General features: G+C 33.1%; 1 protein-coding gene across 1 annotated transcript in view; it reads right to left on the bottom strand.

Annotated features, from left to right (window-relative positions):
- LOC18594340 (uncharacterized) overlaps positions 1 to 24,466 on the bottom strand; it is a 34,209-nt gene extending 9,743 nt beyond the window's left edge. Inside the window, exons 1-8 of the mRNA XM_088808434.1 lie at positions 23,758 to 24,466; positions 23,458 to 23,608; positions 21,187 to 21,330; positions 17,199 to 17,270; positions 16,845 to 16,916; positions 5,816 to 5,959; positions 4,874 to 4,945; positions 4,590 to 4,661 (exon numbers count right to left, since the gene is read on the bottom strand). Coding sequence (XP_088664560.1) covers positions 4,590 to 4,661; positions 4,874 to 4,945; positions 5,816 to 5,959; positions 16,845 to 16,916; positions 17,199 to 17,270; positions 21,187 to 21,330; positions 23,458 to 23,608; positions 23,758 to 24,378 — 1,348 coding nt within the window. The 5' untranslated portion in view covers positions 24,379 to 24,466. The remainder of the gene's footprint in view (positions 1 to 4,589; positions 4,662 to 4,873; positions 4,946 to 5,815; positions 5,960 to 16,844; positions 16,917 to 17,198; positions 17,271 to 21,186; positions 21,331 to 23,457; positions 23,609 to 23,757) is intronic.
- Between the last annotated feature and the right edge of the window lie 2,313 nt (positions 24,467 to 26,779).

Here is a 26,779-nt window from a genome sequence, read left to right as displayed (position 1 = left end):
ATTGTTAAAAATAATTAACTTTATATTAAAAACAAATTTTAAATTGATCTTATGAAATTGGTCATTTCTCACGACTTCTTTTATAACATTTTAGACTTCAAACAAAAATATTAGTGGAGAGAGAATGTTAGGCAGAGAGAGGAAGAATACGAACGGACGACAGGTGGGGTAGAAGGAGGACGATGGTGGATCGCAGAAAAAGGGTTTCTCTTTCAACGATGATATTTGTCGATGGAGAGAGAGGCTTCATTCCGTTTTCATTGGAAATTTAAGCCTGAGAATCACGTGGAAAGGCCTCTAAGACGCGATTCAAAAGTGCAAGGTTGTGGTTGATGCATTTATTGCTAGATCCAAGAAGGAAATGAATAGGGTCAAGGCTAGTTTTGGCCTTGTCAAGTATGATTCTTTGGAGGAAATGCAAAAAGACATCGCTAGGGGGAACATGAGAGTGTTGGATGGGCGCAAAATTGTTGTTAATAGGGCTTTTAATGGTGGAAAGGAGAATGGGAGGAATAGAGGTGGGATGTGTTGCTTCGCGACCAGAGGCAAAGGTTGCCTAAATGGTCATATAAGGAAGCCCTGGTTAATGCAAGAAGTGATTGGCTTGAGGAGAAGGATTGTAGGAACAGCAATGAGGGTGGAATGAATAAGGAGAAGCGAGTGGTGGTCGTTAATGATGTGATACCTGACAGTGAACTCGAATGCGTAAGGAGAAGTGCTGTTGCCAATATGAAGGAGATTTTCTCCTTGAGTGGAATTCAATCTAGTTAATTCAGGAAAGGAACTTTGGTGAGAGTTAAGAGGCATTGATAACTTTTAGTGATGAGCAGGAGATAAAAGTTTTACTGGAAAGATATCCTGAGATGTTTTCGCTTTGCTTCGACTCAATTATTCCTTTTGCGAAGGTGCTGGAAAGGAATGTCATGTTTGTGTAGGTCAAAATTGAGAATCTTTTAGTCCATCTCTAGAATGTGACAGTTTTCACTCTCGTAGAAAGCACATGAGGAAAAGCAATTTATTTATGGTTACGAGTAGATTGGAGAGATTTGATTTTGCTCATATGTTGGTTTCATTAGATCCTGGCATGAAGATACTTCAATGGCAAGAGATGGTTATTAATGAGAATAAACTGGCGTTGAAATTCTCTATTGAAGAAAAATTGGAGTGAGAGCTTGAGAGTAAGAAGAGCAAGAATAGCTCGTCAGAGAGCAAGGCAGAGAATGAGAATTATATGTTGGGAGGTGATTCGAAGTAGGTGGGTGTGGCTTTTTTGAGGTCAGAATACGTGGAAGGGAAAGGGACAGTTTCGCCTTTTTAAATGGGTGAATTCGAAAAGGGTCAACGGTCTCCTCTGAGCAACGTGCCATCCGCGAGGGGCAGGATGGGTAGGACGTCGAGGCTTAAGGAGTTTTCTTGTGATGAGCAGCGGTCTGTCAATCAGCTATTGCAAGATGGTTTTGGGTCTTCTTTCGGGCTTGGGTTAAGTCAAGGGAAACATTTAAGTGGGGATGAGCCAAGTGGGCCATTGGAAGAGATTAAAATTGAAAATGGGAATCACGCCCACTTTGAGAATGCTAAGGTTGGACTTATAATTAAAGGGCATTCCATGAGTGGAATATCTTGACCCAAGTTTAATGGGCCATGGGAAGGTATGATTGTTGATTTTTGGCTTTGTAATGTTGACAGGTAGTTTGAAGAGTCTAGACCTAGGCTTGATTTATCCTGAGCAGAAGTATCAGGAGAGAATGGACACAGAGCTCTCATAGATGTGGTTGAATATAGGATTTTGAGGGTGACATCATGTATCAATACTACTGTAGTCTTCCAAGGTGTACCAGGAAAAGAGATTAAAGAAGTTTCTTCATTTGGTAAGATTAAAGAGCTTGGGCGATTACATGATACTCTTGCTATGGCCGAAATGTGTCAGAGAACAGTTGAGTTGTGGCTTGGTGAAGGCAGTATACACTCAGCAAAGGCTTGATGCAGAGGAGCAAATCTCGAAGCAAGTGAGCAATAAAGCAAGGGATAAGGGATTGATTGAGAAGATAAGAGGGACCATGGAGCAATAGAGTGACAGCATTTAGAAGACTCCCATCTTGAAGCAACCCACACAACAGGATGGGTCCGTGGGGGTTAAAAAGAGGAGAGAAAGGAAGCCTAGTGAGAAAGCTGTCAAAAATAATAGAAAGGAGCAAAGATTACAGTAGGAAATTATTGGGAATTTGATTACGGACAACGATATTGCTAAAAGGAATGCGATGTTGTTAAAAGAAGTGAAGAGTACGTTGGAGGTGGTGGGGAATGTTAGGATGGTATTTGATCTGGATGACAGAGATATGGTGGAGGTCTTTGTCCAGTGGAAGAAGAAGACAAACATGGGATAGGTATAGTCGAGCTATGGTTGGGCTTGGTAAAGGCGTTTTGCAATCATTTTTATGTGTTGATTATGTTTAATATGATTGCAATTAATTAAAATGTGAGAGGGCTGGGGATACCAGAGAAGAAAAGGGCCGTAAAAAATTTATCGATGAAGTTTAAACAACGTTTTCTTCTCTTGCAAAAGACTTAAGCTAAGGGAGGCCAATTCAAGACTAGTGGAAAGTTTACGGGGAAGAAGGATGTGTAAATGGTAGTCTTCAGATGCTATTTGTTAGTGCCTTGAGGGGCGGGGGGCTGTTGGTGCCTTGGAGAGGGAGGGGTGGGGGGTTGGTTGGTATTTGATCACATGTTGATGCGAGAATTCTTTTGTTTATGGAGCACTTCATTATTGATAGCTGGTACATTTTGATGATTGGAAAACTTAAAGGTCTTAATGTTGATGATGATGAGGGGAATATGTATATGCCTAATGATGAGGGTGAAAGATTTTGAGAATTGCTTCAATTTAGTTCTTTTAATGTTTTTCTTACGAAATTACCCTTCTTAGAACTGACGTCATTGCTGACTTGGCATTGACATGGCACCACTTGTTGACTTGGTATGTTAGGTGGAGCAAAAATGCTGACGCGGTAATGCCATATCATTTTGACATGCTAATGTGACAGTGCCATGTGGCACTAACATACTGATGTAGATATGCCACGTGGCATGTTAGGGAAGGCACCATGTGTCACACTCTATTTCAACACCCATCCATATCATGCCACATGGCATGTCTAGAGGTTGACACGTAGCATGATAAGAAAGTAATATTTGACGTGTTAGGAAGGTGCTTTTTAATTTAGTTCCTCTAACATTTTTCTTTCAAAATTACCCTTCATAGAATTGATGTCATTGCTTGTTGACTTGGTATGTGAGGTGGATTGAAAATGTTGACCCAATAGTGCCATATTACTTTGAGATGTGACAATGCCATGTGATACTAACATGCGCCTTGTGTCTTTGAGGTGGACTGAAAATGTTGACTCGATAGTGCCATATCACTTTGAGATTTGACAGTGCCACGTGGCACTAACATGCTGACGTAGACATGCCACGTGGCACTTCAAGGAAAGCACCATGTGTCATGACAAGAAAGCAACATGTGGCGTGTCAAGACGACGCCTTGTGTCTTTTCCTTGTTTTCTCTAAAAATATTATATGCTTGCTGAGTTTTGCACAACAAACTCTTTACCACTTACTTTAAGCCCTCACCTTTAATTATATATTACTTTTTTTTTCTTTTTTTCCTTTCTTTCCTCTTTTTCTTTTTTCTTTTTTTCTTTTTTTTTTCTTTCTCTCCCTCTTTTCACCTTCTTCCTTAAGGACCGACCACCAATCACCGAACATCATCGTTGATCATCAGTTGCCTGTTATCGGATGTCGATGGTCGAGCGACGGTCATTGGACATGCCATGCCATGATTGTGACTGATGACCATCGACCAACAATTAGTTATTGGTCCTTAAGGGAGGAGGTGAGAGGAGAAAGGGAAAGAAAAAAAATGGAGAAAAAAAGAAAAAAAAAGGAAAAGAGGAAAGTAAAGAAGAAAAGAAAATAAGTAAGGGCTTCGAGTAAGTAGTACAAAGTTTGTCATGTTTGCATGAGTTTTGGGGTTCAAAACTCAACAAGTACTTAATATTTTTGGAGAAAACAATGAAAAGACACAAGGCAATCCACCTCACATGCCATGTCCATTTTGTGAAGGGTAATTTTGGAAGAAAAGTGTTAAAAGGGATTAAATTGAAACAATTTTCAAAATTAAAAGATTAAATTGTTACGATTTTGGGTAAAGAGACTAAAGTGAAGAAAATGCATAAGTATAAGGACTACTAAGGTACTTGACTATTTTATTAACTTTTTCTACTTTTTGTCATTAAAAATTATAATATATCAATATTAAATACACTAAAACTAAAACATTTTTTAAAAAATTTTCATATTAAGTCGAAACTGAAAAAAAGAGAAATAATAAAGAACGATAAAAGCACTAGCGATAACATAATCAAAGGAATTCAAGCAGAAATGTAAAACAAGCATATTATGAAAGTATAGTAGCAAAAAATATTATTGTTTTGTTTTTTGGCTTCTTTTTTATGTGTGTGTGTGTGTGTGTGTTTAGGGTGATATGTATATATCAGAAGAAAAGGAGAAGAAAGATGATATCATACCTGTCAAGTTGTTATGCGAAAAATCAAGATTCACAATAGAAGTCATGTTTCCAACAGCTGATGGAATTTCACCTGAAACATTAAATTCAATTCCTCAAATTAAGTTAAAATTTTACCTAGACCTTTCTTGGAGCAGCAAAACAAGTGCTCGCGTTTTCCTTTTGTATCTTCTTTAAATCGTAGCTTTTCGTGGTATTTTATGAAGTGTTTAATTTTCATTTCAAATACTTAAAAAGGATTGCAGATTAATATGTATGAAAATGAGAAGAAAGATGATATTATACCTGTCAAGTTGTTATGCGAAAACTCAAGCTCCTTAATAGAAGTTAGGCTTCCAATAGCTGATGGAATTTCACCTGACACATGAAATTCAATCCCTCAAATCAAGTTCCTTTCTTCCTTGAGCACTAGGCATCTATTTCATTTATCTTTATTTTCAACAAAGCAGGTGCTCTTATTTTCTTGTTCTTTAAATCGTAGTTTTGCATGGTATTTTACGAAAATCCTTGTTAAATGGTTCAATATGGTTTTTTTTTTTATAATTAAATGGTTCAATATGGTTGTTATGAGGACAAATCTCAAGTTTATAAGTGAAAATGTTAAAGTTTTTGTTACAAATTCTTAAAGGAAAGTTGAAATTTAAAAGAAAAAAATCTAAAATTACAAAAGGGGTATAAATTTTTAACTAATCATGGATGCCACTTACTTATTATGTCAGTTTCTTTTTAGCCACACCAAAACAATATATTAGCAAGTCAAATTCCCGACTTTTAAAGGCACAGTCCCCTCCAATTGATTACGAAACAAGTGTATTTATTGTAACTCTTTGCATTTAAATAAACTTGTTGAAATTCCGATTCAAATCAAGCAGTTATAAATTAGGACGGTGATCAAACACTAATTACCTAAAATATTGTTAAAATTCAATACAAATATTTGAGAGGGTATAAATAATTGAATATCAAATTGTCTAAATCATAGTTCACCCTCACCACTAAATGGAGATCTCACAAATCCAACGAGTTCAAAATAATAAAAAAACGTCATGTTTTCATAAGTTATATCACTTACATTTACAGTAAATTTGTATTTTAAATCTTTTCTTATAAATTCAAGTTTTCAAGTTCAATCTAAACAACGAAATCCAAAATATGAACCTATGAATAAATATAAATTGCTAACTAATCATATCAATTTGTCTAAAGAAAGGCCCACAATAAACATACCTTGTAGGTTGTTCTCTCCGAGAGAAAAGTATTTTAATCCAGTCAAATTCCCAATTTCTTGAGGCACACTTCCCTCCAAGGTATTTCTATATAAACTTAGAAATACTAAGTCTTGGCACTTGAATAAACTGGTTGGAATTCTACCTGAAAGATGGTTGATTCCCAAATCTAGATGGTTTAATTCAGGAAGCTGATCAAATATAATCGACGAAAGTTGACATACAATGAGATTATTAATGTTAAAATTAATATTTGCAATAAAGATATATTGACCAACAAAAAAGATATGCAACCTAAAAGCTGATTTTTTTCCCAATGCAATGTAAATGAAAACTAATTAAAATAGATTGCAAAAACAATAAATTTGAAATCACATATAAGAATAAATTTTCCTACTAATCAAACATTTTAGTTTATCTAAAGACCCACTAGAAGCATGCTTGTTTAGTTGTTCCCACTAAGGGATCTCTAGATTGATTTCTCTTTGGACAGAAGGAGAAGAACAATGAAAGGAAGGTCGAGGAGTAAGAGGAAAGACGACATTGCCAAAGGTGGATGATGGTGGCTCAACGGTTTGCACTTTGTTTTTATTGATAATCTTAGTAGAAGGTTGTCATGGGAAGCTATCCGAGGGGCTTTTGAAGAGTTCGACAGAGTCATGGATGTCTTCATCCTTAGCAAAGCCACTCTAGATAAGAATAGAAGAGCAAACTTTGCCTTCATTTGCTATAGGGAAAAGAAAGAATTGAAGAATGCACTGAAGCGGGGTAATCACTAGTGGATGGATGGAAAATAGATCATAGTTAGGATAGTGCAACCATTACAAAGACAAAGCAGGATTGAGAAAAAATAGGATGGACAGGAGCAACATAATAGAACTCAACCCACACGTTTAAATAAATGAACTTATAAAGATGTGGTTGCTAGTAACATTAGCCATCGGGATAAGGAAGGGCCTAAGGAATGAATCTCTTCTCATGGGAATCCATAGGGAGAATTACCCAAGTTGAATGGTAAGGATGAAGCTTTAAGCATATCTCATGGACCCTCAGCTTGTAAGACTATTACCGAAAACATTGAAAGGAATGAGGTGGATCAGAAAGAAGTTAGAAAGACTATAATAAAAATAGTTATAACGGATGAGGAGCAAGATTGGGTTAAGTGCAGTGTGATAGGCAGGCTGAGAGCAATTGTGCCATGTAGCTTTATCCAAGATAGTGTCTAGCAGGAGGGGATTCATGTTCAAGTAAGAATACTTGAAGGTCTGACAATAGTTTTTTCATTAGGAGATTGTGATAAAATGATAACCTTATTGGAAAATTACTGGGAGCTGTTTGACATGTTCTTTGAATCACTAATCCCGATTGATATTGCTAGATATGAAAGGGACATAAGACTTTGGGTGAAACTCTCAGAAATACCTCTACATTTATGGCATTCCAATACATTTAAAGCTATTGGTGAATGTTAAAGTGAAGTGCTTGGTGTTGATAAAAGCACATGTATTATGGGAAAATTTAACTAGGCACATATTATGGTTAAGGTTAAGAGTAGGTTTTTAATTCCCAATTATGTGGAAATTAAGAAAAGGGGTAATCTTTTTAAGGTCTGTGTCAATATCGTAGGAAATGAAGACAATGAAAAATTAAAGGTTTATTCCAAAGATAAAGAAGTAAATCTTGAAATCAAATTTGAGAGCCTAGTTAAAGAGATGAACGACGATAACCTGGAGGCTCTTGGTGGTGATTCGGTAAAGGAACTGCAAACAGAGGTGATGGGGAACAGTCCACAAAGGGACCAAGGCACGAGGAAGACTAAAGTGTTTACAATTTTTTTTTTTTTAAAAATGCTGTATAAAGGAAGTGGAAGCAACTTGGTGTCAAGGATAAAAGGAATGGAAATGGGATTTTATGACACTTTTAGCTAGGAATGAAAGAAAAAAGGAAAACAAGATCCAATTGACAAAGGGGTTGAAGATCTGGTAGTTAAAAAAGGCAACAAAGGAGCATGCCAAATTGATGGGAATCATAGCAATAGGCAAGTGGTAGACCTTAAACAGAGGAGAAAGTCATAAAGAGTTGAAACGTCGATGATGGATAGAGACTTGTCAGAACGTCAAACTAGGTTACCAAGGGAGGAAATTAGGGATATGGTTTCAGGTCTAAGAGAGAATAAAATCCTTGAGAAGAGTAAGCTCGTGAAGACCCAGTTTAAGGGTTGGCCTTTAATCACTAACTAAGGTTAACCCATTAGTTTGGGTAGACCACAATTCAATTATGGGCTAGAGAAAAAGGATTGGGTTGAACTTGATGAAAACATAATGAGCTGGTCTGGAATGGAGTATAGGCTAATTGAAGATGGGCCTATTGAAGAGTAAAATAAGTCAATAGAAAGGGAACTCGTAGAAATAGAAACCCAAAATAGGAATGTAGAATTTTATCCCTAGTTTTGCTTAGACAATGATATTGTTAATGGCAGCAAAAGAAAATGTTCAACTCCTAAGTAGAAGACGAAAGCCCAAGTGCAACGACAAACCAAGATTGAAAATTTATTGAGAGAAAAGAGAGCCGATATCTTTGCTGGCTTGAAAGGCAAAGGAAGGGTAACTTTCAAGGTGTCTGATCAAAGTGAAAGGAATAGAGTCTAAAGTGACAATAGGTCACTTGAAAAGGATGAAGGTACACCGTATCTGTCCCACAGAAGTAAGAGACGAAGAAATTCTTTCAAGAAATATTCGCCTGACTAGAGATTAGGGTAGAATAGCTCAAACAAAAAGAAGACTAGTAGGAAATCTAGAAAAAAAGTTGTCAAGGTTTAGGCTTCAACACCAAAGGGGAGGGATTCAAGTGGAAGGAAGAGAAACCTAAAAGATCAAATGGAGGAAGAGGAAGAAAAAGGGTTGATGGACGTTGATTTTAACCTACATGATATGGATATCATCTTCTATTCAAATATGCATTTAAAGGACTCAACAATCAGAGATGAAGCAGAAGAAATTCTGAAATTGATGAAAAGGCTAAGATAGTCATTCCATAAGAATGAGGAAGTTGTAATTCAAAAGTTAGTGGACTTTGAAAAGGTGGATGAAGAGAGAAAGAGGAGCAATGCTACCAATAGTAGCACGTACCCAATTTAAAGGTCAAGCACGTTTGCTTTACCTTTAGTGTTTTGATTTGTTAATGAAGATCTTTTGGAACGTTAGAGGTTAAGGGAGCTTCAATTAAAAGAAAGTAGTTAGGCAATTAGTGGGGCAGGAAAAACAAGATATTATTCATATTCAGGAAACTAAGCTAAAACAATTGAGAGCAGGACAATTAGATCAGTGTGGGGGAATGGGGTGTGTGAACATAGAGCAGTATTGTCAGTTGGTCCATCAGGTGGGTTGTTGAGTATGTGGAAGAAAGATTTTTCCCAGTTCGATAAATTGTATGTAGATAGAAATTTCATCTTGATAGTGGGTGTGATCAAAAGCCATAACTTCAAATGTGGCCTTGGAAATGGGTACGCTTCTAATTAGATAATGAGTGTCAGATTCTTTCTGAGAAGCTTGGTAGAGTGATGAGTTTTGAGGATGTCCCATGGTGTCTAGACAGTGATTTCAATGTCACTAAGATTACAGAGGAAAGAATAGGTAGGAGTAGCAACCAAAGCTTTGTGGTAACTTTCAAAGAGTTTATTGACAGCTATAAGTTATAGAATCTTCCTTTAGTTAGAGGAGCCTTCACTTATAAAAACTTCAAAGAAAAGGAGGCGTTTAGCAAGCTTGATAGATTCTTGGTTGTAGGGGACTATTTGAGTAAGCTTAAAGAATGAAGGCAAAAAAGGCTACTAGTTTTGATCTAAGATGACAACCTATTGTTTTGGGTGAAGTTGACCTAGATTGGGGCCCTAAACCTTTTAGATTTTTAATCACTGGTTAGATGAAAAATCTTTTCATGCTATGTTTAGGGCTACTTCGGAAAGCTCAGAGAAGGAGAATAAGAGAAAGGAAAAGGTGTAAAGCTATTATTAGAGAATGGCAACAGAGAGAATTTGGAGCTTTTAAGAAGAGGATAGTTGGGATTGAAAAGGAAATAACTAAGGTAGAGGAGGCTATAATAGGGGATGATAATAATAGAAAACGGAAATAGCTTTCAAAAATTAAAAGAAAAGAACTCTGGAGAGCTATAGACTTATTTTTTTTCAAATAAAAATAATAATAATAAATAAATCACAATGAAGAAAAAATTGAGACGCGTGGCCTCCATAGTCAACTTTAGGAACCAACTTGCATAGAGCATTCAATGCCCCTTGGACAACTAGATTTAGGCCACCTTCAACTACCACCCAGAAATTTCTTTGACTTAAAAGCCCTCACTTGTGAAATCATGCTCAAAAGAGCATGATTTCACTTTCTGGTTGTCCAAGAACTTGGACAATCGAGTTTTATAGGAACCCTCAAAATTTTTTATTATATGAAGGAGTCCAGAGTGCAAAAACCTAAAGAGTAGAATCGGTAAAAACAAAAAAGGAAAAAAACCCTAGCAACCAACCTAAAAATCCTTAACAGCCAAGAGCCCAAAACAGAAATCCTAAAAACTTTTCTTATTTTTTGAAAACCTAGTACCATAAAAAAATCCTAGTTTCTAGCAGCCCAAACACCACAATCTCAATCAAAGAAAAAAAAGTATCCAAAAAAGCCTAAAAAATCTAAAAAATCCTTAGGCTAAAAACCCTAAGAACCAAAAAAACCTAGCCTTTACCAACTGGTGAAATACCACAATCCCAATCGGAAAATAAAAGCAAAAATCACCAAAAAGCAACAAAAAAAATATATGAACAGAGTTGGATTTTAAAAAGGAGAGCAGATAGGGTTTAAGGTTCAATTTTTGGGTTTTAAAGAAGGGAGGAGCCGTGGGTTGAGAAAGTGAAAAAAAGAGGTTGAAGGTTTTAAGGCTAAGGTTTTCAATTGAGGAAGAAGAGAGAGTGTTTGGCTAGAGAAAAGGAAGAGTTTTGTAGCCATTAGAGAGAGAAAATGAAAAATGAGAAAGAGAGAGAGAGAAAAGGAATTTATAGTTAGGGTTGTAAAGAGCAAAGTGCTAAACAGTACCGTTTGGAGCATAACATAAAAAAAAAAAAAGGGAGAGGGCTGGAAGAGGTGGGTTGCAACTAGCCCACGTAAGTATTAATACAGTTTGCTGACTTTGGGCCTATTTGTGTTCACTTGGTATGGGCTCCTTTCATCCTTTCTTATTTTTCATGTGCTGGGGCTTGTTTGCATTTTTGTTGGTTGTGCATATTAATAAATGATGTAGGAACAAAAATATATATGTAAAGTATTATTTGAATAAGAATCAAAGAAATAGTAAAAAGGATATAAATAATAATATTAAATATAAATCTGAAAATGAAAAAGGTAAATAAATATTTAGCTATAAATGTTTAGGTTTAGATAGGTAAAATATACAAAAAGAAAATAAATGGTAATAGGTTTAGGTAGAAAGTTATAAAAATAAATAACAATTTAGCAAAAAAAATATTTAAATAGGAAAGAATAGAAAAATATGTAGTTGTAGAGAAATAAATTTAGATCGATGGAAAATATGAAAAGTAATGAAATGTTTAGTCATAAAAAAATAGGTTAGAAAAATAAGTAAAAAGAGAATATTTAAAAAAAGTAGAAAAAATATTTATTCCCAAAAAGGTAGAGAATAATATATATATATATATATATATATATTTAGGATCAATATTAATAGGTAAGAAAATACCTAGGTTTGGATTCAAAAATGTTATAATATTAATAACTGCGAAAATCATATAAATTATAATGATAATGGAATATTCTTGCGGAGAGGGAGAATTCACGATTCCTAATAAATTTTTCTAGATAAATGATTTCGATTAAACCCCACTAGTATGATTGGAGGGTTTTAATTTTGAGTCTCGATAAAAATAATAATATTAGTAATATATATATATAAATAACAGAATAGTTAGTCAAAAAGAAAACTAGGAGAGGTTAATCAAAAATTTAGGAAAGAAGTTGAGTCATTAAAATATATATAAATAATAATAATTCTGAAATAAAATATTTGATTAAAAAATAGCATTTAGCTAAAAAGAGAATTTATATAACAAAAATAGATAAATACTTAAATATAAAAAATATATAATAAAATAAAATATAGTTAGATGAAAATAATAAATATAAAATATTTATCCATGATATATATGCATACAAAGAAAAATAATAAAAAGAAATTTCAAAGAAATGATGAAAGAGTTGTAGGAAGGTTAATAAACAAATATTGAAATTTACGAGTATATTACACCTCATTATTGCATTGTTAAATATCATGGCATGTAGACGTATTGTGTGCACTAGTCAAAGCCCCGATGATGAGACTTTTCGAAAGAGCTTGCAAAGGCGACTTCCTTTGAAAAATTCTCTAGGTGAAAGGATACTTCTGAGTCCCACCAGTACGATGGGAAGGCTCTGAGATTGTCTTTAATAAAAGCTTCTACTCATAATAAGTTTGCATTCGCTAAAAATATTATTTTCAAATGTGAATGATTACCCTGATGATGAGATTTACTCATTAGACTTATGAAGGCGAGTTTCTCAAGTATTTTCCTAGGTGAGAGAATACTCTCGGATCCCAGTAATGTGATGGGCAGATTCAAGAAATAAACTCAATAAATGGCTTTCGTTTGTCATTATCTAGATTTTATGCCGTGCATTTCACAATTGCATCATGTGCACGTCACACTCATAAAATCGAATAAAATGTTTACTTTGCTAGTAAAATAAAGAATAAAGTAAATAAATAATAATTAGGGAAATATAAGAATAAAATCAATAATTTAGGCTATAATAGGATAACATATGATTAAATGGTACCGTTTGTAGAACAGGCATCATAGAGGGCGCTAATCTTTCCCCATGCATAACCGTACTTCCAAACCCCACTCTAAAAATTTGCAAACTAGCTTATTGCTTTCTAAACGAACTTAAAATCAATTTAAGGCTTCGTCAAATAGAACCAATTTAACAAGTAGCCAATCACACCTAGACCAAAAAGATTGGTTGTGGCTCTTAAGTTTTCCACGTCTAGCGGTCAAATTCTCGAACTCGCATATTATGACAGCTTGGTGACTCCACTAGGGATGAATGAAAGTCGAGCCGTAATTAATCATAGGTTATCCTAAGCCTTAAATAATTTAGTGTTTCCATTAAATTTGAGCATTTGTTTTATGTACTATGTTTTATCGTCGTTATTTTATTGTTTTTATTAATTTTAAGGAATTTAAGATAGAGGGATGTGAGATTGTCTATCAAAGGTTGGTACGTTCCTTCACACACACGACACATTCTGCATTCATGTATAAGCCTTTAGCTTGGGCTCTATCTTTTATTAGGAGGAAGTTTAGTAGCTATGCTCTTGCGAGGTGATAACCTTCGTATAGGCTAGTGAAAACTCCCACTCAAATTGAACCTAGTCTAGTTAAAGCTTCTAATGGGTGAGGACCATAAAGGAGGCCAGATGTCAAAAAAAGGAGGAGAGAAAAAATTTTAGCAGTAGCCAGGTCTCGAAAAAAAATCCTAGAAAGCCTATTGAAAATCCCAAGAATCCGTGTTAACAAAAAAACCCAAAAGCCAAAAATCCTAACTTTCCTATCCTACTAGCCGACAAAATACCACAAAAAAAAAAAAACAAAGAAACCTTTCTAAAACCCCTAGTTTCACCTTTTCTAGCAACTGGTAAAATACCCAAAGGAAATCACCAAGAAAAAATAAAAACAAAGGCACAAAAATGAAAGGAAAAGAAAAGGGTTTCGGGTTTTGAGTTTTAGGCTTAATGAGGTAAGTCTTGAAATTTTTGGGGTTTGAAATGTGTGGGGTGTCATTGGTGTGAAGGACCCATGGTTCAACGGTGAGAAGCGATGATCAAGAAAAGAGGATTAGAGAGAAAGAATAGTTAGGGTTTTGAAGAAAGAGTGAAGGGAAGAATCGGGTAAAGAGAGGAGAGAACATTGGCGGCTAAAGAGAAAATGGAAAGGAGAAATGAAGCGAGAGGCAAAAAAGAGAGTTTAAATACCTAGGGTTGTGAGGGATAGGGCACAAAATGGCACCGTTTTGGCCAAAGTAGTTAAGTTTGAAGGGAGGCTTAAAACGGCACCATTTTAAAGAGAGTGAGACCACTCATTTGGGCCCTCAAACGGTACATTTCACAAGAGGGAGTTAGGCTTCTTGAAGCAAGCTCGTGGGCTCTCTTGTGGTTTGATCTGATTTGGGCTATCTAGGGTCCAAAGTTTTGGGTATGTTTTGGACCTTTGATTATTTGGGCTTGTATATTGATGTTAGTATTTATTTTATGAGCATTTTTAATATAGTTTTGCATGATAAATATGTATTTATGAAATAATAAATAGGGAAAAATGTATTTGTAGTATGAATATTAGAAATAGGGGAAATGAAGTTATCAAAATAAGGAAATATATATATATATATAGGCATAAAATAATGTGGTCAAATGGGAGCAAAATAGGCCCTCATGTGAAATAGATAGAAAGAATAATAAATAGAAAAAAATACATCTCAATATAAAAACAGGTTTAAGAAGAAAAAAGCAGAAAATATATTAAAAAAAGAGAGAAGAAAATGTATCTAAAAAATTAGCTCCTAGGTAAGTGAAGAATAATGGGATAAATATTTAGTTGCAAGGGAAATGCATTTAGTGGGTAAAAAAATAGAAATATATAATATAAAAATTATTTAGTTCTAAGATAACAATCATGAATCCAATTAAAATATAAGAGTAAATATTTAGTTATAGAAAATAGGCATAGAAAAAAATAAAATAGAGAAGGATAAATAACACTTAGTCTATAGGTACGAAAGTAGAACATATGTGTATGTAAAAAAAAAAAATGTATGTACAAGTATAATATTACTAATGAAGAGAATATCAAATTATATCGATGATGGGATGTTCATCTAGAATGCTAGAAGTCGCAATTCCGAATGAATTTTCCTAGGTTAGGGATTTCGATTAAGATCTCACCAATACAATGGGAAGGTCTCAATATTGAATCTCTATGTTTCTAATCTTAAATAAATGAAAATATGTTAACCTAATTATTAATTAAGCAAAATATAAAAACAAAAGAAGTAAAGAAATAATGAAAATAATAAATATAATAGTAACAATAATAAATACAAGAGAATAAATGGTATATATATTTATAGTTTCAAGAATATATAATATCATGAAGAATAAGGATACTCATGATAATAAATAAATAAATAATGATAATAAAACTTTCTTATAGATGGTAAGATAATAATAATAATGAATATAGAGAATAATCCGTAGTGGACATTGGGGTTTGTAGCACATCACGCATCATTATTGCTTTATTAAATGTCATGGCATATAGATGTACTGTGTGCACGAGTCAAAGCCCCGATGATGGGACTTTCTGAAAGAGCTTGCGAAGGTGAGTTCCTTCAAAAAATTTCCTAGGTAAAAAGATACTTCTAAGTCCCACCAGTACGATGGGAGGGCTCAGAGAATGTCTTTAATAAGGGCTTCTGCTTGTAAGCATTCACAAAAAATATTATTTTCAAATGTTAATGATTACTCCGATGATGGGATTTACTCGTTAAACTTACGAATGTGAGTTTTTCGAGTATTTCCTTAGGTGAGAGAATAGTGTCGGATCCCACTAGTATGATGGGTGTATTCAGAAGTACACTTAATAGATGGTTTTCATTTGGTATTATCTAGATTTTATGCCATGCATTTCACAATTGCATCATGTGCATGTCTCACCCGTAAAACCAAATAAAATGTTTTAAATTGTGAATAAAATAAAAGATAAAATAAATAAACAAGGATTAGGAAAACATAAGAATAAAATTAAAAAGTTGATGTTAATAGAATAACATATGATTAAGTGCTAATGTTAGTGGAACGAGCATCACAAGGGTGCTACTCTTTACCCATGCGTAATTGTACTCCTGAACCCAACTCTGAAATACATAGGGCAAGTCTTGTTCTTTAAGCAATGTTAAAATTAATTAAGACTTCGTCAAGAAGAACAAATTTAATATATGGTCAATCGAACCTAGATGAAAAAGATTGGTGGCTACTCTCTAAATTTTTCACATTTAGGAGTCAAGTTTCTAGACCCGTACGTTACAACAAAAAGGCAATAGTTGTATTCTAAAAATTTCAAAAGAAGTGAGTAGGGTAGTGGCAGGCCCAAAGTTCTTGCTAGATTGAGTCTTTACTTTCACATTTTTTAAATGTTCTAAATTTAGGCTCTTTCTTATTTTTATGAATAACTACAATTCTTAATTTTTTTTTGTATTTGATATTAATTTTTCATTTTTCTGTTATATTGTCGTATTAAAAATCAGTTAATAAAAAATCTTAATGTGAAAAACGCTTTTCTTAAATTATGTGTCAAAGCATTGTAGTAATTAATAATTTTTACAATTAAGAAAGTATAATATAAATACATATATGCATACATACATACATATACATGGGACCTACATTAAGAAAAGTGGTGTCACATGACACCACTCATTCATTGAAGTGTCAAATATTTGTATTTGTTATATTACATATGTTAGAGCTTTATATAATTAATGATATTAATGAACCCACAAATTTTTTTACAATTTTGTAGGGAGTAGGGTTAAAGACCCCAAATCAAACTAAATTTATCAAAAACTAATTTATATACTAATATTTAAATACTACATGGAAAGACAAAAAAATTTCTTCTATAATTTAAGATTTTATTAAAAAAGTCAAAACCTAAACTACTCTCACTCTTAAAAAATTCAAGTCCTACTCTTTAGATCCGCAATGACCTTCTTAAAAGTAATTTTGACACCACTCAAAAAATTCCTAGATCCTCTCCTATATATATATATTATTTGTGTATTTAATTTTCATTTCAAATACCTTAAGAGGATGGCGGATTGATATGCATGTATTAGATGAAATGGAGAAGAAAGATGATATTATACCTGCCAAGTTGTTAATCCGAAAATCAATATGCTGAATAGAAGACAGGTTTCCAACAGCTGATGGAATTTCACCTGAAACATAAAATTCAAGCCCTTAATTTAAAGTTGTACTAGATCCTTTCTTTGTTGAGCACTAGGCAAATATTTTATTTATCTTTATTTTTCAACAAAACAGGTATTGTCATATTCCTGTTTTTGTCTTCTTTAAATCATACTTTTGTGTGGAATTTTACGAAGATCTTTAATATAAATTATGCGTGTGTGTGTTTTTAATTTTCATTTCAAATGCTTAAGAGGATAGCAGATTAATATGCACGTATCATATGAAAAAGGAGAAAAAAGATGATACTATACCTGTCAAGCTGTTATTCGAAAGATCAAGGCGTATAATAGAAGTCAGGCTTCCAATAGCTGATGGAATTTCACCTGAAACATAAAATTCAAGCCCTCAATTTAAGTTGAAATTTTACCTAGCCCTTTCTTTGTTGAGCACTAGGCATATATTTTATTTATCTTTGTTATTCAACAAAACAGGTGCTCTCATTACCCTTTTTTGTCTTCTTTAAATCGTACTTTTGCATGGAATTTTACGAAGATCCTATTCATATCAATCTGCTATCCTTTTTAAGTATTTGAAATGAAAAATAAAAACCCACACATGCTATATATATATATATATATATTATAAATATATCATATAAAGGAGAAGAAAGATAATACTATACCTGTCAAGTTGTTTTCCGAAAGATCAAGGTGCATAATAGAAGTCAGGCTTCCAACAACTGATGGAATTTCACCAGAAACATAAAATTTAATCCCTCAAACTAAGTTAAAATTTTACCTATCCCTTTCTTTGTTGAGCACTAGGCATCTATTTTATTTATCTTTATTTTTTGACAAAACAGGGTGCTCTCATTTTCCTGTTTTTATCTTCTTTAAATCGTACTTTTGCCTGGTATTTTTCCAAGATCCTTGTTAAATAGCTCAAAATGGTTATTACGAGGATGAATCTCAAATTTACAGCTCAAACAAAACCTAATTAGACAGTACTTAACATAGTCGATGTAAGTTGATCTACAATGAAATTATTAGTGTTGAAATGAATATTTGCGATAAGATAAGGTTGATGCTTGAGAAAGATAGGCAACCTGAAATCTGATTATTTTCCAAATACAACCATTTCAAGTTACAAATCATTCTTTTTCTCTGCTTGGTGGTAACACTGAATGCATGTTATAATTTGCCCTGCATCAGGCTTCATTTCTCTTAAATCTTTGGTTGTCACTTTTTGTGTAGTGTTTCGCTCTATGTCCCTATGATTTGATATGTTGATCATTTTATGTAATGTGTTACATTCTGGTTATGTTGTATTTTCTATGTAATAGCAGATTATCCCGAGCCTTTAAGCTGAACTCACTATATAACTTTCAGTGATTATTAATACAAATTTTTATGGCTGAGAAAAAAAAATCCATACTCTTATCAGTTGGTTTCACAACCAATCTTCATGTATGTGTCAACCATTTCCAAATCCGAAGACCAATTCCTAATCTTTTGACTCTACTAATCAAAAGCCGATACCTCAACCATCTATACCTATATATTAAAATTATCCCCGAAGGAGTTCATTTGAGAGCCATGTGGTGAGTGTAATTGAGTGACACGTGCTGATTAACTGGGTTGGGAGGAGTTGTATTGGAATGCTCAATTGGTTAACACAAGGTGGCTTAATTTGATTGGGACATATATGGTATTTTTTTTATTGAGGATAATTGTTGGGTATCCTTTTTTGGATTGATTTCAGGCAGGGAGACAAAAAGGCTAGAAAAAACATTCCTGAGAAAAAAATTGATTTAATGTAGTTTAAAATATCTATAACACTGTATTAAAACTGTCCCGAAGCAGGTGGTCGGTTCACACCTATCCGGGACATGTTAGGTATTTGCAAGGTTTAAAGGGTTTGTGAACAATAGATTTTTTAATGGTTTTTTGGGTGATTGTGGAATTTTTGGGGCCATTTTGCCTCTTCATGATAAGTTTTCTTTTCCTCTTGAGGGCATTTTCGGATTTTTAATATATGTCCATGCTCTTTTGGTCCTTTCCATCGTCTTAGAGTTCTGAAGATCTCTTCTCTTTTTTTCACTTTCGTGTCTTTCTTCTCTCTTTTGCAGCTCCTTTTTCTCGCTTTATTGGTTTTCTTTTACTTTTCTTCTCTTATGGGTTGTTGACAAGAAACACTACTTATTGTCAACTCCCCATTAAGATTGTTTGTAAATTTTTCGGAAAAATTAGCACTCCTAAACACACTCATAGCTCCTATAATATTTTCTTATAATATTAATTTTTTATAATAGTGATGTATATATATTGGAGTTCAAAATTTATCTGCACTCCTAAACACTTTGAAATTTATTGTAAAGCTTCCATTCCAACCAACATTAGAATACTCCTTTGAGAATATATGTTAACCATTACATTTGTAGGTTGCATTTGTGAATGCATCAGCTGTTTTTGTTTGTAAATATATTTATTAAGATTTTAATGTTAAAAATATTTTCATACCATTATTATGATATGTAAAAATTTTTTCGTATTGCTTTCATTAAAACTTACAGTACAACAATATCTCCCCAACATAACGCGAGGGTAAAAGTATGTGCAAGAAATCTACTTTATCATAGATTGAACCTTTGGTTGAAGAAGAGAAATTGCAATGAAAGCCTCAAGCCTCAAACAATTTATTTGAAAGAATATGGGAGAATTTTTAAACTCTTTTAAGTTTACATTTTTTACATATGCATGTGTAAGATTTTGTTTGAAAATTTAAATTTTAGATTTTGGGAATAAGAAATCAAGTGACAAAAAAAGATGTTTTTTCTTTAAAAAAAATGATGAAAATGATTTCAAAAAAATTGATGGTTACTATTTGGAATGAACACATTCTAATAAATACCCCAAACCAACTCTCCAAACACTCTCACACCCTAGGCCAATCAAGCACCTAAATCCAAAAGAAAGAAAAAGTTCTGAAATTTCATGATACCAAAAGTTGATAATTTTTGTCTAGGTAATGATCAATGAAATAAAATGTTAAGTTGCTAGATTCCTTTCGAAAAAACCAATTAATAAGGCAGTCCCATAAAAAATTCTGAATTTGATAGTTTGATAAGTGTCAAGGCTATGCTAAAACTTCACAAAACACAAACCATTCAACTCATGCTCTAAAGCTTCCTCACATGTACCCATACTCCCATGTACCAGTTGTGAAAGTGCTAACACCTTCCTCACATGTCCTTGTACTCTTGAACTCAATCTGTTTTGTAAATTATAACCTATCTTTTTAATGAACCTAAGTCAAGTCTAAGATATCAGTAAGAAAGATAGATTCATTTAGGTAGTCGATTGCACCTAAATAAAAAAACAAAAATTGATAGTGATTCTTTTTTACGTCGAATGGTTGAGCTATTGGACTCACACGTTACGACAATGTAAGTGACAAATTTTAGTAAATTCCATTACTTATTGTCGAAAAATCAACAAAATTAAAAATATAGTGAGAAAATTCAATGAAATTGCATGAAGTGTTCGTTGAATCACTTAAATCGACATTTAGTTTCTTTCTACCATGTGTGATTGACATGTCTACTTTACATTATTGCAAAGGAAAATCTGGGCAATGTTCCTCCAATCTCAAAAATTAGTCCATTGTTCACTTTTCTCTTAGCCAAAAACAAAGTATAATAAACTTTTCATGTTCCAAGGCTTACACTTCTGTATCTTACAAAAAAAAAAAAAAAAAAGCCCTAAGCTGTCCAAGTCTAAGAGGACCCAGTTAGCGGAAGTCATATTTTTCCAAATGTTATGTTAAGGCATGACACAGAGACAGTAAGAAAGGCTGGAGCTAACAAATTGGAATTCATATAGCAACCGGCTATCAAATCAATGTAGAGGGGCAATGGATGAAGTGATAGAAACATAAGCCATAAAGTGTGTCAAAGGAAGAAGAATGGGAGCCCATTTATGGAAGTTACATATCGTGTATATAAAGGTATAAAAATTACATTCTTTTTCTCATATTCAAAAGTATCCCACACGCTTGAAAACCTACTACCTCTAAAACTTCGTTTCAAGACTTTCTTTTTATCAGATATTTTTGTAAATTTTAAATCTTACTAGTGTTTGGATCCTGTTTAGTAATGTGGTCGGTTTTTGTATATCATTCATAATATTTTCATTTACTTGTATAATTAAAACTAAAATAAAAAATTTAAACTTACGAATAAAAATAATTTGTTAACTAATCATTTTAATTTGTCTAAAGAAAAGCCAGCAGAAAACATACCTGTTAGGTTGTTCCTATAGAGGGACAAGTAGCTTAATCTCGTCAAATTCCCGATTTCTTCAGGCACACTTCCCTCCAAGGCATTACTAGATAAAATTAAAACTTGTAACTCTTTGCACTTGAATAAACTGGTTGGAATTCTACCTGAAAGGTTATTTAATTCCAAAATTAGAAATTGTAATTTAGGAAGTTGATCAAATATAGCCTATGCAAGTTGACTTACAATGAGATTGTTAGTGTTGAAATCAATATTCGCAATAAAGATATATTGAAGGTTGAGAAAGGTATGTGACCTGAAAGTTGATTTTGTACCACATATAAATATTTCAGGCTAGGAAGATTTCTAATTGCTACAATCATTGTCATATACGAACAACTCTTTTAAGAATTGACATAGAACCCGAACAAAGCAGGATAACACCTAAAGAAGTTGTTATTGTACAAACAACCTCTGATGTTGATTGAAAGAATCACACTATGATGGGATTTCTCCGCTAAAACTGTTACCAAAAGTTATATACTGCAACCAAGGCAAATTAGCCAACCCCATGGGTAATGAGCCTTGAAACTTGTTGCTTCGGATGTTAAGCTGACTAAGAAAAGAGAGATTTCCCAAGTGAGGTGGGACACCAAACACATATTGGCTGTATTTCACAAAGAGCATCTGCTTGGCATTATTGCACATGAAAATCTGTACAATGCTCCTGCGATTGCAGAAACTGGTCCAGTGTTTACACTTCTCTCTTAGCCAAAAAGACAGAGTATAATAAACGTGCCAGGAATGCTTGCTTTGTTCCATTCTTTACGCTTCTGTGTCGTGCCAACAGAAACAAACTTTAAGCTGTCCAAGTCTTAAAAAGTCTAATTTCAAATGTTAAGGCTTGACAGAGAGTGTCAGAGGGACGAAATTGGAATTCACTTAGCTACGAAAAGCCTTTTACGTATGAGATGGGCACAGACCAAAAGGTTTGCAGGTTGGTTGAATAGGCTCCTATGAACTTTCAGTTCGGTCAACGACTTGACTTTTGATCCAAGACTTGGTTGAATAGGCTCGTTTGAACCTTCAGTTCCGTCGACGACTTGACTTTTGATCAAGAACTCGATTGTAATTATTTATTTTCAATCATAAAAATAAAGAAAGATTTATTATGATTTTCAATGGCAATACTTGAATAAAGATTTAATAATCTCATAATCTCGTTGAAAACTATACCTAATGAATTAGATAGATTAAATAATTGATAAACATAAACCCATTAAATTGAGTTGCTTGACACAACATACAGTTGTAAGGTATAAGGTTCTCTTCCTTTTCTTGTTTGGAATTAATCGGCAAAATTCACCAAGATATGTCTTAATTCCTATCTACGAGATGCAGTCGAACATGTTCTCTGCAGTCTATACGGTGCATATAGGAGGATGGAATCACTAATAGATATTATTACCTTCTACACATTCTTTTATTCCTTCTCAAATGCTTGATGGTAATATGGCCCCATTCAGCATTGAGTACACAAGATTTTAATTGTTTGGTGATGCTAGTCCTCTGGGGTAAAGAAAAGAGAGAAAGTATATACTTTTGTCTCTTCAACAAATCTTTTCCTTTTCAGAGGTGCATTAATTGATTTCCTTAATCTAATGTCAATGATTAGGCCCATTTCTCTTATCTTGTTCTTGTTAAACAACAAGATTTTATCTTTGGAGTAGTGCTTTCTCTGCTTTTCTGGATAAATAAAACTTTTACTTATCCCAAAAAAGAATTCAAAAATCATAATTAAAGTATAAATTAAAAATTAAAAATCATTGAGTACTGAGGAAAGAAAGAAAAGTAGATTTTTAAATAGATAACAACATAAATGACTATATAAAATAAAAATTTTATATAATATTATAACCAAAGTTAAATTCCATAGTTAATACTATATCATTCCTAACTTAATTATCATCAATTCATGATATTATATATCATTTAGATATCCTGAGAAGAAATTCAACAAATATACAAATATTTTTTTATCAGATTTTTTTTGATAACCTACTACCTCTAAAACTTCGTTTCAAGACTTTCTTTATCAGATATTTTTGTGAATTTTCAATCTTACTAGTGTTTGAATCCTGTTTAGTAATGTGGTTGGTTTTTGTATATCATTCATAATATTTTCATTTACTCGTATAATTAAAACTAAAATAAAAAGTTTAAACTCATGAATAAAAATAATTTGCTAACTAATCTTTTTAATTTGTCTAAAGAAAAGCCAACAGAAAGCATACCTGTTAGATCATTCCCATTGAGGGCTAAGTCGCTTAATCTTGTCAAATTCTCAATTTCCTCAGGCACACTTCCCTCCAAGGCAGTATCATATAAGAATAAAACTTCTAACTCTTTGCACTTGAATAAACTGGTTGGAATTCTACCTGAAAGGTTGTTTAATCCCAAAATTAGAGATTGTAATTTAGAAAGTTGATCAAATATAGCCTATGCTAGTTGACCTACAATGAGATTGTTAGTGTTGAAATCAATATTCGCAATAAAGATATATTGAAGGTTGAGAAAGATATGTGACCTGAAAGTTGATTTTGTCCCAAACGCAAATATTTCAAGTTAGAAAGATTTCCGATTGCTACAGGAATATGCCCTTTCAGATCGTTGTCATATAAGAATAACTCCTTAAGGTTTGACAAAGAACCCAAAGAAGACGGGATAACACCAAAGAAGTTGTTACCGTATAGAGACAAACTCTGAAGTTGAGTGAAGGAATCAAACCATGATGGGATTTCCCCACTGAAACTGTTGTTATCAAAGTTTATATATTGCAAGGAAGACAAATTAGCCAACTCCATGGGTAACGAGCCTTGAAAATTGTTGTTTGGGATGTTAAGCTTAGTAAGAAAAGAGAGATTTCCCAAGTGAGGTGGGATGGTGCCTATAAGACCCATGTCTGAAAGATTAAGAGTGACGACTCTTTGATGATCGGATCTGCAAGTGACACCAATCCAATTGCAAACGGAGGTAGTGGTAGACCAGTTGGTTGCCAATATGTTTTGAGGGTCATGAGTGACATGGGCTTTTAGTGCAAGAAGAGCCAATTGGTCAGTGGTGATGTTGGGTGATTCTGCTGACAAAGCAACCACAAAGTTGCACAACACCGCCACAAATACCATGAGAGGGAGAAGGAAGCTAGTGTTTCCCATAAGGTTATATTTTTGGTTGAGGCACTTTAAGAAAGAAACAACTGAGTGTGTTGCATCATTGTGTTGGTTGATGCTCTTAAAATACTAGTCTTAAAATACTAGTACATGCATGTTTCGCAATTGGTTGAAGCATTCTTTACGCTGCTATGCGGATGAGTCCATGTAAGACAATATTTTTATAGATTTTGGCACTGTAGAAAGGCCCTGCAAATTAAGAAAAGAAACATATAAATATTTTGATTATTACACTTTTGATTATTATTCCCTCGGTTAGTGATAGAGACTATGTTTGCTGAAGTATGTGAACTTGGGAATTTTGCAAAGGCTGGTTGGCAATTAAGCTTTTGAAAAATTCTTCCATTATTTAAAAGGCTTTTGTGTGTGAAATGGGCAGAGACCAAAGGGTCTTTAGCTTGGTTGAATAGGCTCCTATGAACTTTCAATTCGGTCGACGACTTGACTTTTGATTAAAAACTCGATTGTAATAAATTTATTTTCATAAAAATAAACCCAAACGGCACCATCTGGAGTGGACATACAGGCACCAAACGGTGCGTACTGGGACAAATTACATTTGTCTCTCATAGTCAAAATTATTGCACACGATCGGAGACTCACTAAGTCTATAACACTTGTATTCGTTTGGAGACTTTTTCATTAGATATTTATGTGAATTTTAAGTCTTACTAGTATTTGAACCCCCTTTATAGAAGTTACTTACCGTGTTTTTAAAGGTATGAAAATTACATTTTTTCCTCATAGTCCAAAGTATTGCACACGGTTGGAGACTTACTAAGTTTACAAGTCTTACTAGTATTTGAGCCCCTTTTATGAAAATTACTTGCATTGTATGTCAAGGTATGAAAATTACATTTTTCCCTCATAGTTAAAATTATTGCAAACGATTGGAGACCCACTGAGTTTATAATGCTTATATTCCTTTTAAAACTTTCTTTATTAGATATTGATGTGGATTTTAAGTCTAACTAGTATTTGAGCCCCCTTTATGAAAGTTACTTACTGTATATATAAAGGTATGAAAATTACTTTTGTCCCTCATAGTCCGAAGTATTACACATAATTGGAGACCTACTAAATCTATAAGGTTCATATTCCTTTCAAGACTTTTTTTATTAGATATTTATGTGGATTTTAAATCTTACTAGTATTTGAGCCTCTCTGTGGAAGTTACTTATCGTGAATATCAAAATTACATTTTTCCCCTCATAGTCAAAAGTATCCCACATGATTGAAAGCCTACTAAATCTAGAACGCTTATATTCCCTTCAAAACTTTCCTTATCAAATATTTTTGTGGATTTTAAATCTTTGGGCACCATTTTGAGGTGTGGTCAATTTATATTTATCAATGAATTATAAAAATATAAAATTAAACATTAGATAAAGTGAATCATCATCAGCACGTAAAATGTAATCATTTTAATTAAGTATAATGTAAATGTATTATTTTCTTACTTTCTTATATTTTTTCTCCTTTTAAAGATTTTATTTAATAATTTTAATTTTTATCCAAGCTTTATTATCCTTGTTATATTTGATTCCCTTTTTATTATCTCTTTATTTCTTTTGTTGAACGCTAGTCAATTTATTGAATTTTTTTGAATTCGCTCAACACATTTGTGGAATTTAAAAAAAAACACCTCCCTTAAATTTTTTTTAAAAAATTATTGTTTACAATTGTCTTGAAATTCTATCATTGATAAGATTTTCATATAATTGCATAATTGTAAGCATAATGCAAGCAAATATCACGTCTAGACTTAGGAATTTTCCAAAGGCTGGCTGGTAAGCTTTTGAAAATTCTTCTATTATTTAAAAAGCTTTTTCGTATTACATGGGCAGAGAACAGTAGTACCCAGCTTGGTTGAATTAAGTCATGGGAACTTAATAATTTATTGGTCTCATAATTACTGATAATATAATTGGGATCCACAATGCCAATAAACATCAAGAAAACTGGTGGGGGCTGGAAGGGCAGGAAAATTTTATCATTAAAATTTTATAATTAAAGACATACATCTATAAGTTTATAATTTGAAAGAAATACACTTATCGTTGTTTGTTTCTTTCTTATAAAATTTTTTGGTATAAGATGAGGTGATTAAAAGTTAAATTCTGTATTAGTGTTTAAGCATTTGATTCAAAAGTAAGTGTACATTTCCTATTCAAATAATTCAGACTCAAATTCCTAGATTGTCCAAAAATGAAACTTAAATACTATGTGACTATGTCCCTCCTAGTTCATTTTTATTAAAATGAATAATAGGTAACAATATCAACTAATTAATTTCAATCTAACATCCATCTTTCAATAAACTTCACCTCAAATCAAGTCATTACAGAAAATCTAAACATTAATTTATCATAATCTCATTGAAAAT

Source organism: Theobroma cacao, chromosome 7, assembly GCF_053813885.1.
Source record: "Theobroma cacao isolate CCN51 chromosome 7, ASM5381388v1, whole genome shotgun sequence".
Lineage (NCBI taxonomy): Eukaryota > Viridiplantae > Streptophyta > Magnoliopsida > Malvales > Malvaceae > Theobroma > Theobroma cacao.
Note: the sequence above shows the minus strand (reverse complement) of the source record. Positions and strands in the feature narration are given on the sequence as shown.